This window comes from Scyliorhinus torazame, chromosome 18 (genome assembly GCF_047496885.1).
Source record: "Scyliorhinus torazame isolate Kashiwa2021f chromosome 18, sScyTor2.1, whole genome shotgun sequence".
NCBI classification, from domain to species: domain Eukaryota; kingdom Metazoa; phylum Chordata; class Chondrichthyes; order Carcharhiniformes; family Scyliorhinidae; genus Scyliorhinus; species Scyliorhinus torazame.
Window position 1 is genome coordinate 77016116 of NC_092724.1, and position 12579 is coordinate 77028694.

Sequence of the window (12579 nt, forward strand, 5' to 3'; positions counted from 1 at the left end):
AAGTTTTCAGGTTGAGCGTACTGACCTGCTGTGCAGCCAGCTCACTCGCATGGCAGATCTTGATAGCAATTTCTAATTTCAGGTTATCCTCCCGTAATAATATCTTGTGTACTTTAACATTCAAAATCCCAAACACTGTCTGGCTGCGGATGTTCGACGATTTCAGAGTACTAAAATTGCACGACTGCGCCTTCAACTGTAAGTCGGTTACAAAGCCATCAAAAGATTTTTGGGTACGCGTACGAAATATGTAACGTTAACATGATTTGTTTTTCTTCGGAGAGCAATGCCGATCAAAGTATTTTATCACCTCATAGTAGCTCTTGCTTTCCTCTTTGCTGTCGAAGGCGAAGGTATTGTCTATTTCTATTGCTTTAGGACCTACCATGAGCAGCAAACCTCTCATGAGGCTGTGCCTGCAGGCCAAGGGCTGCAACATAAAGTCATCACGCACTCGCGCAATATCTCGCTAGGTGGGTGCAGGCGTTGATCGGGCGCATGCTGGTGATAATTAGAGGAATGATTAAGGGGTTAAAACCCCAGTCGACTGGAACTTAACACTTCACGTGCAGTATTAAACTCTTTGTATGGGCAACTCAATCGGAATTGATGTTTATAATTCAAGTGTGGGTAAAAGACCCCTGCTGATTACAATGGCTGAGGAGTTGGGCATTTGTAGGGATGAGGTGAGTTGGTGTTCTGTTGTGTGGAAAGCATTTTGTGTGTTGGCTTCATCAGAGTGTGGAACTCCAAAGGGTTTGACTCTGTCACCTTGCACCTGGGTGCGCCCCATTAGCCGACCTTCTGATGGGTATTGTATACCCGTCAAGGAGCACCTCTCCTGAGGAAGAGGATAGGGAACAAAGATTCAGCAGGGAGGGTACAGGCACCCTCCTCGGACAAAGGTCCATGCACAGGGTGTTCAGGGCCATCGCTCCACATACAACACCGGGAGTCGCAGCAGCACAACTGCTAATGAAACATCGTCTCAGAACAAGACTGAACCTCCTGTTTACAAATTTGCCAGGGAGGGTAGAAGCCAGCCAAAGTAATCAGAGAGCAAGCCATGACTCACATAGTACAGCATTTATGGTAAATAATGTCCTATACATGAGAAATCTCAGTGGTGGATCAAATTGGATCCCCGGAATTATTGTCTCTAAGACTGGACCCCTTTTGTACCAAGTGGACGTGGAGGGATGGATCATTCGTAAACACATGGATCACTTGAGAAGTAGAAAGCCTCTCCAGCAGTCAGTGTTGCCATCTAGAAATATTTTTGAACCTGGAAGCATTAAGTACCTGCTCGACCTGTTAAGGAGATAACTGATGTCTCTGTGAAACCAAATTGTGATGAACTGCCCGGGCCAGAAGAGATACCTGTTATTACAGTTCCTGTTAATGTTTTTTTTTAAATCGTTTTATTTGCATTTCTCATATTTATAAACAATTGTATATATATATATCACATTTTTCTTACCTGCGTTAATTTACTTTATTGTACAGAGAGATTTATTTTGTCTTTCCTTTAATTGACCCTATATACATTTTGCCATCCTTTGGATCGGTCTATGGTTCCCCTCCTCCCCCCTTGGCCCTGCTCAGTGCTTCGCTCCAGAGTCCCCATCCTACCTCTGTCCCCAGTTCATCCTCCCATTTTTGTCTGCTCTCGTCCAGTGGAGTCCGGGCTCTGTCCAGTAGCTGTCCGTATATTTTCCCACATAGCCCCCCCTTCTTGTTGCTTGTGCCCATCAGGTCCTCTAGTAGTGTGGTTTCTGAGGCCCCGTGGTACCCTGCTGTCTCTTTGTGGAGGAAGTGTTTTATTTGGATTTTTTCTCATTTCCTGTCCTTTTGCCAGTTTCCACTTCCTCGTCAGTTCGTCTAGTGTCGCCGGTCTGTGCCCTACGTAGAAGTCCCCGACTGTCAATGTGCCCCCGTACAGCCTCCAGCTTTTGAAGGTGCTATCTAGCCTGGCTGGGGGGAATCTGTGATTGCCACAGATGGGGGCCAGGTGGGACATTTTAGTTATCCCGAAGTGCTGTCCAGCTGGGTCCACGTTCTCAGCGTGGCCGCTACCACTGGACTTGTTGTGTGTCTTTTGAAGGGGATGGGAGTGCTGCTGTAGCCAGGGCCCGGAGGGTCGTTCCTTTACAGGATGCCTCCTCCATTTGTACCCAGTCTATGCCTGTTTCTTGTACCCATCCCCTCACTCTTTCTGCCGTTGCTGCCCAGTGGTAGTATTGTAGGTTTGGTAAAGCCAAGCCCCCTTTAATTTTCCTTCTTTGCAGTGTCAGTTTGGGAATTCTCACGTTCTTACACCCACACACAAACGCCATGATTAGACTGTCTACATTTTGGAAAAAGACCTTGGGGATGAAGATCGGTATGGATCTAAACAGGAAGAGGAGCCTCGGCAGTACGTTCATCTTGATCATCTGCACACTCCCCGTCAAAGCTTCCAAACTCTTTCAGGATTTGCAGTATTGCCTTCAGTCCCTCTGGTGGCCTTGAGACAAGTTCCTGTTAATGTTGATCCTGTGGAAGCATCTCAGACTACAGAATAACACCGCTCTACACGAAACAGAAAACCCACTCAAAGACTGGACTTATAATTGTCCAACTCATTTGGATAATGTTTAGTTAGTATTCAGAATAGAGTGAATTAGTTATTGAAGTTATATCAAGGAGTTAAAAGTAGAGGTGATTGTCCCTTTTAAGGGCAACACAGCAGAGTAAGGGTCACATGGCCAGTATGACCAATCAGGAGTGTGGAATCACCCCATGGTGAGAAAGGCTCTTCAGCAGGGATCTTTTGGGAGTGAGCTACGGCAATGAGTTGCTGTACAATTCTTATTAATAAATACTTTAATAATAAATACTGTTCACTAATGAAGTCTTTGAAAGTGCATCTTTACAGCTTACATTTAATTTACGATCTATATCTCCTTAACTTTAAACTCCTCCATCACTAGAAATGTTTGATTTCCAGTTACAGTGTCCCAACCTATTAAAATCTTCTATCAAGTCAGACTTCATCCCTTCAGTTCTGATGAAAACAGCCCCTTTCAAGCATTCACTCGGCCCTTTCTCAACACTCTGCTGAGTTTATCAACCTCATTACATTTAAATCTCATTTGCTGGAAAGTGGTGCTGTAATGGGAAAACACAGTCGCTTGGTGCGTCAGCAATGGTTACTCACCTCTTCAATCTGGTGATGAGGTCTGAGAGGCTCTGCTGAAATTTGGTAGCCACAGTTGGTGACTGGTATCGATGACCTCGGCAGTTTGACCGAATCCTTTTCTGCTGACAGAGATTATCCTGTGCTCTCTTAAACAAATCAGCAATCATCTGTAGTGGCACATTAAGAAATGTCAAGGTCCGGACACTGCATAGCCCAAAAATTAAATTTATTCTGATACTGCATAGGTAGCTATGGAGATTATTCCAAAACTTGTACTTTGAACTCATCGAAGGAGAGATAGCCAAGGAGATGTTGGACTATGAATGGAATATAGCCTGTAGATGATGCTAGTGTTAATACAACAAGGCATTAATGGTCTTCTATGACATTCTTTTGTGCTACTTTGGTTTGTTTTAACTATTGAAAAGATGAATGATGTAAAGAACATGGTAAATGTCTGTGGTGAGTTCCCCAAGGGAAATTAATCTGAAATTAAAGTTTAAATCACTACTGTGTTTTATTCAACCTGTCTGCAGACTTTGAGAGGATTGATCTGCAGTCACCTGGGGCGAAATTCTCCGTTATCGGCGGAAAGTCCGCCGATCGGCGCAAAAAACGGCGCAAATCCCACTTGCGTCACGTCATAAAAATGGGACGATAGTCTCCGGCCCGAAATGGGCTAGCAGCGACGTAACGGGATCCGCGCTAGCGCAGTGGTTCACGCCGTGCAGCGTCATACGCGCTGCACGGCGTGACAGCTCATAAGGCCGCGCAGCTCCCCCCCACCCGACCAGAACACCCGACCGCAACACCCGACTGGATGGCTGGCCGTCGCTCAGCCCCGAGGTTCGAGTCACGCGATGTGGAGGCGCTCCTGGACGCGGTGGAGCAGAGGAGGGACGCCCTGTATCCCGGGCACGGCCGCCGAGTTGCCCCACGCCACAGCCAGCGTCTGTGGAGGGAGGTGGCAGAGGCCGTCACCGCTGTGGCCCTGACACCACGGACAGGCACCCAGTGCCACAAGAAGGTGAACGACCTCGTCAGAGCAGGCAGGGTGAGCCTCCCCATATCCCCCCTCCCCCATATCCCCCCTCCCCCATATCCCCCATATCCCCCCTCCCCCATATCCCCCATATCCCCCCTCCCCCATATCCCCCCTCCCCCATATCCCCCCTCCCCCATATCCCCCATATCCCCCCTCCCCCATATCCCCCCTCCCCCATATCCCCCATATCCCCCCTCCCCCATATCCCCCATATCCCCAAGTGAATCCAGCCCTAACCTTAACCTCTGCAATGCACGCGCAACCGATGGCGTGCATTCATATACCTGCCTAACACTGTTGCCTTTTACCCCTGCCACCAGCCCCCCCCCCCCCACAGGAGAAGCGCGCACACAACAATAGGGAGCATGTGAGGACTGGAGGAGGGCCCGCTGATGAGAGGCCACTGACCGTACACGAGGAAAGGGCCCTGGAACTGGCTGGCGGACCTGAGGACCGGGAGGTTGCTGATGCAGAGGTCGGGGGCCCACAAGAAAGTGAGCCACCAACAGCCCGCCCCCATATCCCCCCCTCCCCTATATCCCCCTCCCCCGTATCACCTGATCACTGCCTGATGTCTAACCATGCATGCTTCATTGTGTGTCGCAGGACCAAACGTCCAGGCACCCATCCCCGCAGATGCACACCGCCCGCAGGATGCCCCTCGGAGACCACAGGAGACGGAGAGACCCGCACCCTCCAGCATGCAACGCCCGCAGGATGCCCCTCGGAGACCACGGGAGACGGAGAGACCCGGACCCTCCAGCATGCGACGCCCGCAGGATGCACCTCGGAGACCACGGGAGACGGAGAGACCCGGAACCTCCAGCATGCGACGCCCGCAGGATGCCCCTCGCACACCACGGGAGACGGAGAGACCCGGACCCTCCAGCATGCGACGCCCGCAGGATGCCCCTCGCACACCACAGGAGACGGAGAGACCCGGACCCTCCAGCATGCGACGCCCGCAGGATGCCCCTCGCACACCACGGGAGACGGAGACACCTGGAGCAACAGGGAGACGACACCCCCGTCACGTGCGGGAGCGACCACCCAGCGATGAGGGGGGCAGCCACAGGCCCCCGTCACATCCGAGCCAGGACACCACTACCCAGGACACCACTATCCAGGACACCCCTACCCGGGACAGCACTACCCGGGACAGCACTACCCGGGACAGCACTACCCGGGACAGCACTACCCAGGACACCCCTACCCGGGACAGCACTACCCGGGACAGCACTACCCGGGACAGCACTACCCGGGACAGCAGTACCCAGGACAACCCTACCCGGGAAGACGAAATACCGGACAGTGACTCAGAGTGGATGGGTGGAGACGAACCCCCACCCCAAAGTGCCATGGACTCAGAGTGGGACGAAGAGCACGACACAACGCCACTGCTGTCACCAACACCCTCCACCATCGCAGAAACACTCACCACGGTTGGGCACTTTAGTGATGAGGCGTCTGGTACACTCACTGGTGCGCACAACACAGCCGTCCTGGTACAGCAGGTGGAGGTAGGAGCAGCAGAGGGACCGGGCGGTCGGAGGGCAGCCCAGGCCAAGCGAACATCTGCCGCCCAGATGGATCCCGGGTTCCTGCAGTTACCACACCCACACATAGATCCGATGCAACCACCGACACGGAGACGAGCGAATAGGGTGACGGGTGGCTTGCGGCGGCTGCGGTCGCAGGTGGAGGAGTCCACCCGCGTCCAGGAGCTGGGAGTGGTCCCGGTCATGCGTGCCACCCAGGCTGACACCGCACGGGTGGCGTCCGCGGTGGAGGCAATGGGTGCGGCGGTGTCAGACATGGGGAACGGTTTGCGAGGCCTGGGGCCTTCCGTGCAGGCGGCGTCTGTGGCCCAGGAAATGGCTGCCCTCTCACAGGAGGCCATGAGCCAGTGCCAGCGCCAGATGGCAGAGGCGCTCAACGCCATAGCCCAGTCTCAGCAGGCCATGGCCCAGTCTCAGCAGGCCATGGCCCAGTCTCAGCAGGCCATCGCTGAGGGCATCGGCGCCAGTGGCCATGTGCGAGCCGGCGTCGCACTGTCACAGACAGGGTTTGACAACCCCCTGGGCTCCATGGCTGCAAACCTGCAGACCCCTGTCGATACCAGCACGGGCCTCCAGGACTGGCAGCGCCAGATGTCGGGGGCGCGTCGGATGGCCAGTCCGTTCGCATCCCCCACCCATGTAGAGGCCTGGGGGCCATCGGGCACCCCGAGGGTGGATGAGGTGCTGTGGTCCGTCCCGGCTCCCTCTGTAGGGGAGGTCCCGGTACACCGCGACACCTCGGACTCCCCCCCTTCCGTTCCAGGTGCATCGGGTGGGCAACGGGCAGGACAGGCTGGCAGCTCGCCATCCCAGTCGACCGGGCCGCAGCCTGGCCCATCTAGGCCAGGACGCCCCAGGAAACGGCCGCCAAAGGGATCCAGTGTCAGAGGGCAGGAATCACAGGAGTCCACCTCCAGTTCTGCTGTACCATCTGGGGAACCACGTAGACGTAGTCAAAGGGCCCGTAAGGCCAAACAATTAGACACTGAGTAAGTTGGCACGGGTGCAGGGCACAGATGAGTTTTAGGGGCTAGGGCACGTGCATGAACTCCTTTGGTTATTAAAGTCAATGTTACACCTACCGAAGCTGCCTTTGTGCTCTGTCCAAAGTGTGCGGGCGTGTCATGTACGTTGAGCGCAAGTGTGTGTGTGACGGGTGGTCTTACCTCAGCCCCAGGTGAGTCTGCCCCCTTCTCCCTGGGCCGCCATCAACATCCCCCGGACAGAGGACGGGACCGTGCGCTGCAGTGTCACAGCCGCATGCAGGGATGGTCCGGGTGGATGGTGGTACTGTGGCCATGGGTCAGACATAGTCCAACGATGTAGAGCCAGGAGCTCATCGCAGGGCGGGTTGTCATCATCCTCCATGGCCTGCGATAGACACGCGTCCACCCGCAACTGGGTGAGCCCGGCCCGTTGTGCCGCCGGTGGATCGGCAATTGGGGGTGGGGGGGTGGTGTGCATGCGGGTGGGGTGTGTGGGGTTGGGGAGGGGGGTGAGGGTGCTGGGTGGGTGGATGGGTGGGGGGTGTGGGTGGTCGGCTGCTGCCATGGTGTGCGGTCTGTGGCCATACTACCCGATTCCCACGCCCATCTAGTCAGTGAAGCGGGCGGCTATCAGTCTGTCCCGTGCCCGCTGGGCCAGCCGGTAACGGTGGACAGCCACCCGCCTGTGTCTACCCCGTCTGCCCTGACCATTGCCCCCATCCCCCTCATCTGGGGAGGACTGCGCTTCTTCCTGCTGCTCCTCCACTCCGCCCTCCTCTGCCTGCGGCACATCGCCCCTCTGCTGGGCTATGTTGTGCAGGACGCAGCACACCACAATGATGCGGCCGACCCTATCTGACCGATACTGGAGGGCGCCCCCAGAGAGGTCCAGGCACCTGAAACGCATCTTCAGCACGCCAAAGCACCTCTCGATCACTCCCCTTGTCGCTACATGGGCATCATTGTAGCAGTTCTCCGCCTCATTGCGTGGCCTCCGTATAGGCGTCATCAGCCACGATCGCAATGGGTAGCCCCTGTCGCCCAGCAACCAGCCCCTCAGACGGGGATGGCGTCCCTCGTACATGCCGGGGATTGATGACCGCGACAACACGAATGAGTCGTGTACACTGCCTGGGTGACGGGCGCAGACGTGCAGGATCATCATGCGGTGGTCGCAGAACACCTGTACGTTCATCGAATAGGTCCCCTTCCTATTAGTGAATACGGCCCTGTTATCTGCAGGTGGCCGCACGGCGACGTGCATCCCATCGATCGCGCCCTGGACCATGGGGAACCCGGCAACGGCAGAGAAGCCCACGGCCCGGGCATCTTGGCTGGCCCGGTCCACGGGGAAGCGGATGTAGCGGTGCGCCATGGCATAAAGGGCATCTGTCACTGCCCGGATGCACCGATGTCTGCGATATGCCGGACAGGTCCCCACTCGGTGCCTGGAATGACCCCGTTGCATAAAAGTTCAGGGCCACCGTAACCTTGACGGACACGGGGAGAGGGTGTCCCCCGCCAGTGCCACACGGTGACAGGTGTGCCAGCAGGTGGCAGATGTGTGCCACGGTTTCCCGGCTCATCCGGAGTCTCCTCCTGCATTCCCGGTCCGTGAGGTCCTGGTATGACTGCCGGGGCCGGTACACACGGGGCGCCCTCGGGTGCCTCCGTTGCCGTGGGGCCGCGACGTCCTCCTCCCCCTCCTCGTCCTGTCGGTCAGGTGTCCCTCCAGCCTGGGCGGCTGCCGCCTGCCCCTCTGCGGCAGGCTGCGCTGCCTCTCTGGCACGCTCCTCCTCCTCCTCCTCCTCCTCCTCATCCAGGGCAACATAGACATGAGCGGCTGCCACCACGGCGGCCAACATCGCTGGATGGTCTGAAAACATGACGGCCTGGTGGGGGGGGAGGGGAACGACGACATGTCATCATTGCCCATATCCCCTCCTCCCCCCAGCCAGGTGGCATGGACCGCGTGGGTCCAACTGTTGGAGGCTGGCACCTGGCCAGGTGGACCAACTCATTTGCCCTCCCATCACCCTCCTCGGCACGGACCCCCTCCCCAACCTCCACCCCGGCACGGACCCCCCCCAACCTCCACCCCAGCACGGACCCCCTCCCCAACCTCCACCCCGGGACGGACCCCCTCCCCAACCCCCAACCTCCACCCCGGCACGGACCCCCCCCCAACCTCCACCCCAGCACGGACCCCCCCAACCCCCAACCTCCACCCCAGCACGGACCCCCTCCCCAACCACCACCCCGGCACGGACCCCCCCCAACCTTCACCCCGGCACGGACCCCCTCCCCAACCTCCACCCCAGCACGGACCCCCCCCAACCCCCAACCTCCACCCCAGCACGGACCCCCCCCAACCACCAACCTCCACCCCAGCACGGACCCGGCCCAACCACCAACCTCCACCCCGGCACGGACCCCCCCCCAACCTCCACCCCGGCACGGACCCTCTCCCCAACCTCCACCCCAGCACGGACCCCCCCCCCAACCCCCAACCTCCTCCCCGGCACGGACCCCCCCCAACCTCCACCCCAGCACGGACCCCCTCCCCAACCTCCACCCCAGCACGGACCCCCCCCCAACCCCCAACCTCCACCCCGGCACGGACCCCCCCCCAACCTCCAACCTCCACCCCGGCACGGACCCCCTCCCGGCACTCCCCCGGAGCCCAGCCTACTCTAACCACCCCCCCCCGCCGCACACACACACACACACACAAGCCGAGACACACCTCTCCTCACGCAATCAGTCTGCGGCCACGCCATTTCCTGCCCAGAGCCAACCCCCCAGGCCGTCACTCACCTCCTCGCTGGTCGGCGTGAGCCTGGAGCACCGGGTCACGCCGATGAAAAGGAGGTTTGATTCACGTCGACGTGAACGGTCATCACGTCGACGGGACTTCGGCCCATCCGGAAGGGAGAATATCGGCAGGCCGAAAATCGGCTGCCTTGCGCAGACCCGTGACATTCTCCGCGGCAGCGGCGCCATTAACGCCCCGCCGACTTTTCTCCCTTCGGAGACTTCGGCGGGGGCGGGATTCACGGCGGCCAACGGCCATTCTCCAACCCGGCGGGGGGTCGGAGAATGACGCCCCTTATTTATGCTTTTCTTACCTCTCGACTTGACTATTCCAATCCACTCCAGGCTGGCTTCCTACTTTCTGCCCTTTTAACTTGTCATCCAAATCTCTGCCACTCATATCGTAGCTCAGACAAAGTCCCCTTCAGCCATCACCTCTCTGCTTGTGGACCTATGCTGGCTCCCGGTTAAGCAATGTCGCAATTTAAAAATTCTCATCCTGGTTTTCAAATCCCTTGACGGCCTCACCATTCCCTTTCTCCATAACTTCCTCCAGCTCCACAATTCTCCACATATCTGTGCTCCTCTAATTTTGGACTGTTGAGCACCTCTGATTTCATTTGATTCAATACTAATTACTCAGACACTGAGCTCTGGGATTCACTTTTTAAAACTTTTCCACCTCCCTACCTCTTTTTCCTGCTTCAAGATGTTCCTTAAAACTCATTGAACAACTTTTTAATCTTTCCAAGTATCTCGCTATATGCCTCTGTGCCAAGTTATTTTTGATAATGCTCTTACGATACATTTTACAATGATGGAGGCAGTGTTGTTTGAACAATGGTCACACTAACTGTGATAGAAAACTCTTCAGGCTAGATGTTCCAGTGGAGGGAAGGTTTGCTTGGAGCCACAGGAAGTGGATGAAATCCTTAATGAGTACTTTGTATCGGTATTCACCAGCGAGCAGGACATGACGGATGTTGAGGTCAGGGATAGGTGTGTGAACTCTCGTGAGAATGTCAATATATCGAAGGAGGAAGTGTTGAGTATCCTAAATTGCATTAAGGTGGAAAAGTCCCCCGGGACATGATGGGATTTATCCCAGGTTATTGCAGGAGGCAAGGGGAAAAATAGCTGGGGCCCTAACAGATACCTTCACATCTTCTTTGTCCACAGGTGTGGTCCCAGAGGACTGGAGAATAGCAATTATTATTCCCTTGTTTAAGAAAGGAAGCAGGGACAATCCAACAATTTATAGGCCGGTGAGCCTGACATCAGGGGCGTCATTCTCCGACCCCCCGCCGGGTCGGAGAATGGCCGTTGGCCGCCGTGAATCCCGCCCCCGCCCCCGCCGAAGTCTCCGAAGGGAGAAAAGTCGGCGGGGCGTTAATGGCGCCGCTGCCGCGGAGAATGTCACGGGTCTGCGCAAGGCAGCCGATTTTCGGCCTGCCGATATTCTCCCTTCCGAATGGGCCGAAGTCCCGTCGACGTGATGACCGTTCACGTCGACGTGAATCAAACCTCCTTTTCATCGGCGTGACCCGGTGCTCCAGGCTCACGCCGACCAGCGAGGAGGTGAGTGACGGCCCTGGGTTGGCTCTGGGCAGGAAATGGCGTGGCCGCAGACTGATTGCGTGAGGAGAGGTGTGTCTCGGCTTGTGTGTGTGTGTGTGCGGCGGGGGGGTGGGGGAGGGGGGGGGTGGTTAGAGTAGGCTGGGCTCCGGGGGAGTGCCGGGAGGGGGTCCCGTGCCGGGGTGGAGGTTTGGGGGGGGGGGGGGTCCGTGCCGGGGTGGAGGTTGGGGTTGGGGAGGGGGTCCGTGCCGGGGTGGAGGTTGGGTGGGGGTCCGTGCCGGGGTGGAGGTTGGGGGTTGGGGGGGGGGGGTCCGTGCTGGGGTGGAGGTTGGGGGTTGGGGAGGGGGTCCGTGCCGGGGTGGAGGTTGGGGGGGGGTCCGTGCCGGGGTGGAGGTTGGGGGGGGGGGTCCGTGCCGGGGTGGAGTTGGGGGTTGGTGGGGGGGTCCGCGCTGGGGTGAGGTTGGGGAGGGGGTCCGTGCCGGGGTGGAGGTTGGGGGGGGGTCCGTGCCGGGGTGGAGTTGGGGGGGGGTCCGTGCCGGGGTGGAGGTTGGGGGGGGGGGGGTCCGTGCCGGGGTGGAGGTTGGGGGTTGGGGAGGGGGTCCGTGCCAGGGTGGAGGTTGGGGAGGGGGTCCGTGCCGGGGTGGAGGTTGGGGGGGGGTCCGTGCCGGGGTGGGAGGTTGGGGGTTGGGGGGGGGGTCCGTGCTGGGGTGGAGGTTGGGGAGGGGGTCCGTGCCGGGGTGGAGGTTGGGGGGGGGGGTCCGTGCCGGTGTGGAGGTTGGGGGGGGGGGGGTCCGTGCCGGGGTGGGTGATGGGAGGGCAAATGAGTTGGTCCACCTGGCCAGGTGCCAGCCTCCAACAGTTGGACCCATGCGGTCCATGCCACCTGGCTGGGGGGAGGAGGGGATATGGGCAATGATGACATGTCGTCGTTCCCCTCCCCCCCACCAGGCGTCATGTTTTCAGACCATCCAGCGATGTTGGCCGCGTGGTGGCAGCCGCTCATGTCTATGTTGCCCTGATGAGGAGGAGGAGCGTGCCAGAGAGGCGGCGCAGGCTGCCGCAGAGGGGCAGGCGGCAGCCGCCCAGGCTGGAGGGACACCTGACCGACAGGACGAGGAGGGGGAGGAGGACGTCGCGGCCCCACGGCAACGGAGGCACCCGAGGGCGCCCCGTGTGTACGGCCCCGGCAGTCATACCAGGACCTCACGGACCGGGAATGCAGGAGGAGACTCCGGATGAGCCGGGAAACCGTGGCACACATCTGCCACCTGCTGGCACACCTGTCACCGTGTGGCACTGGCGGGGGACACCCTCTCCCCGTGTCCGTCAAGGTTACGGTGGCCCTGAACTTTTATGCAACGGGGTCATTCCAGGCACCGAGTGGGGACCTGTCCGGCATATCGCAGACATCGGTGCATC

General features: G+C 58.1%; 1 protein-coding gene across 1 annotated transcript in view; it reads right to left on the reverse strand.

Moving 5' to 3' along the window:
• Nucleotides 1-12579, reverse strand: part of myo15b (myosin XVB) — a 462078-nt gene that overhangs the window by 368739 nt on the left and 80760 nt on the right. The window contains exon 6 of the mRNA XM_072481964.1: nt 3200-3348. Within this exon, the coding sequence (XP_072338065.1) occupies nt 3200-3348 (149 nt within the window). The remainder of the gene's footprint in view (nt 1-3199; nt 3349-12579) is intronic.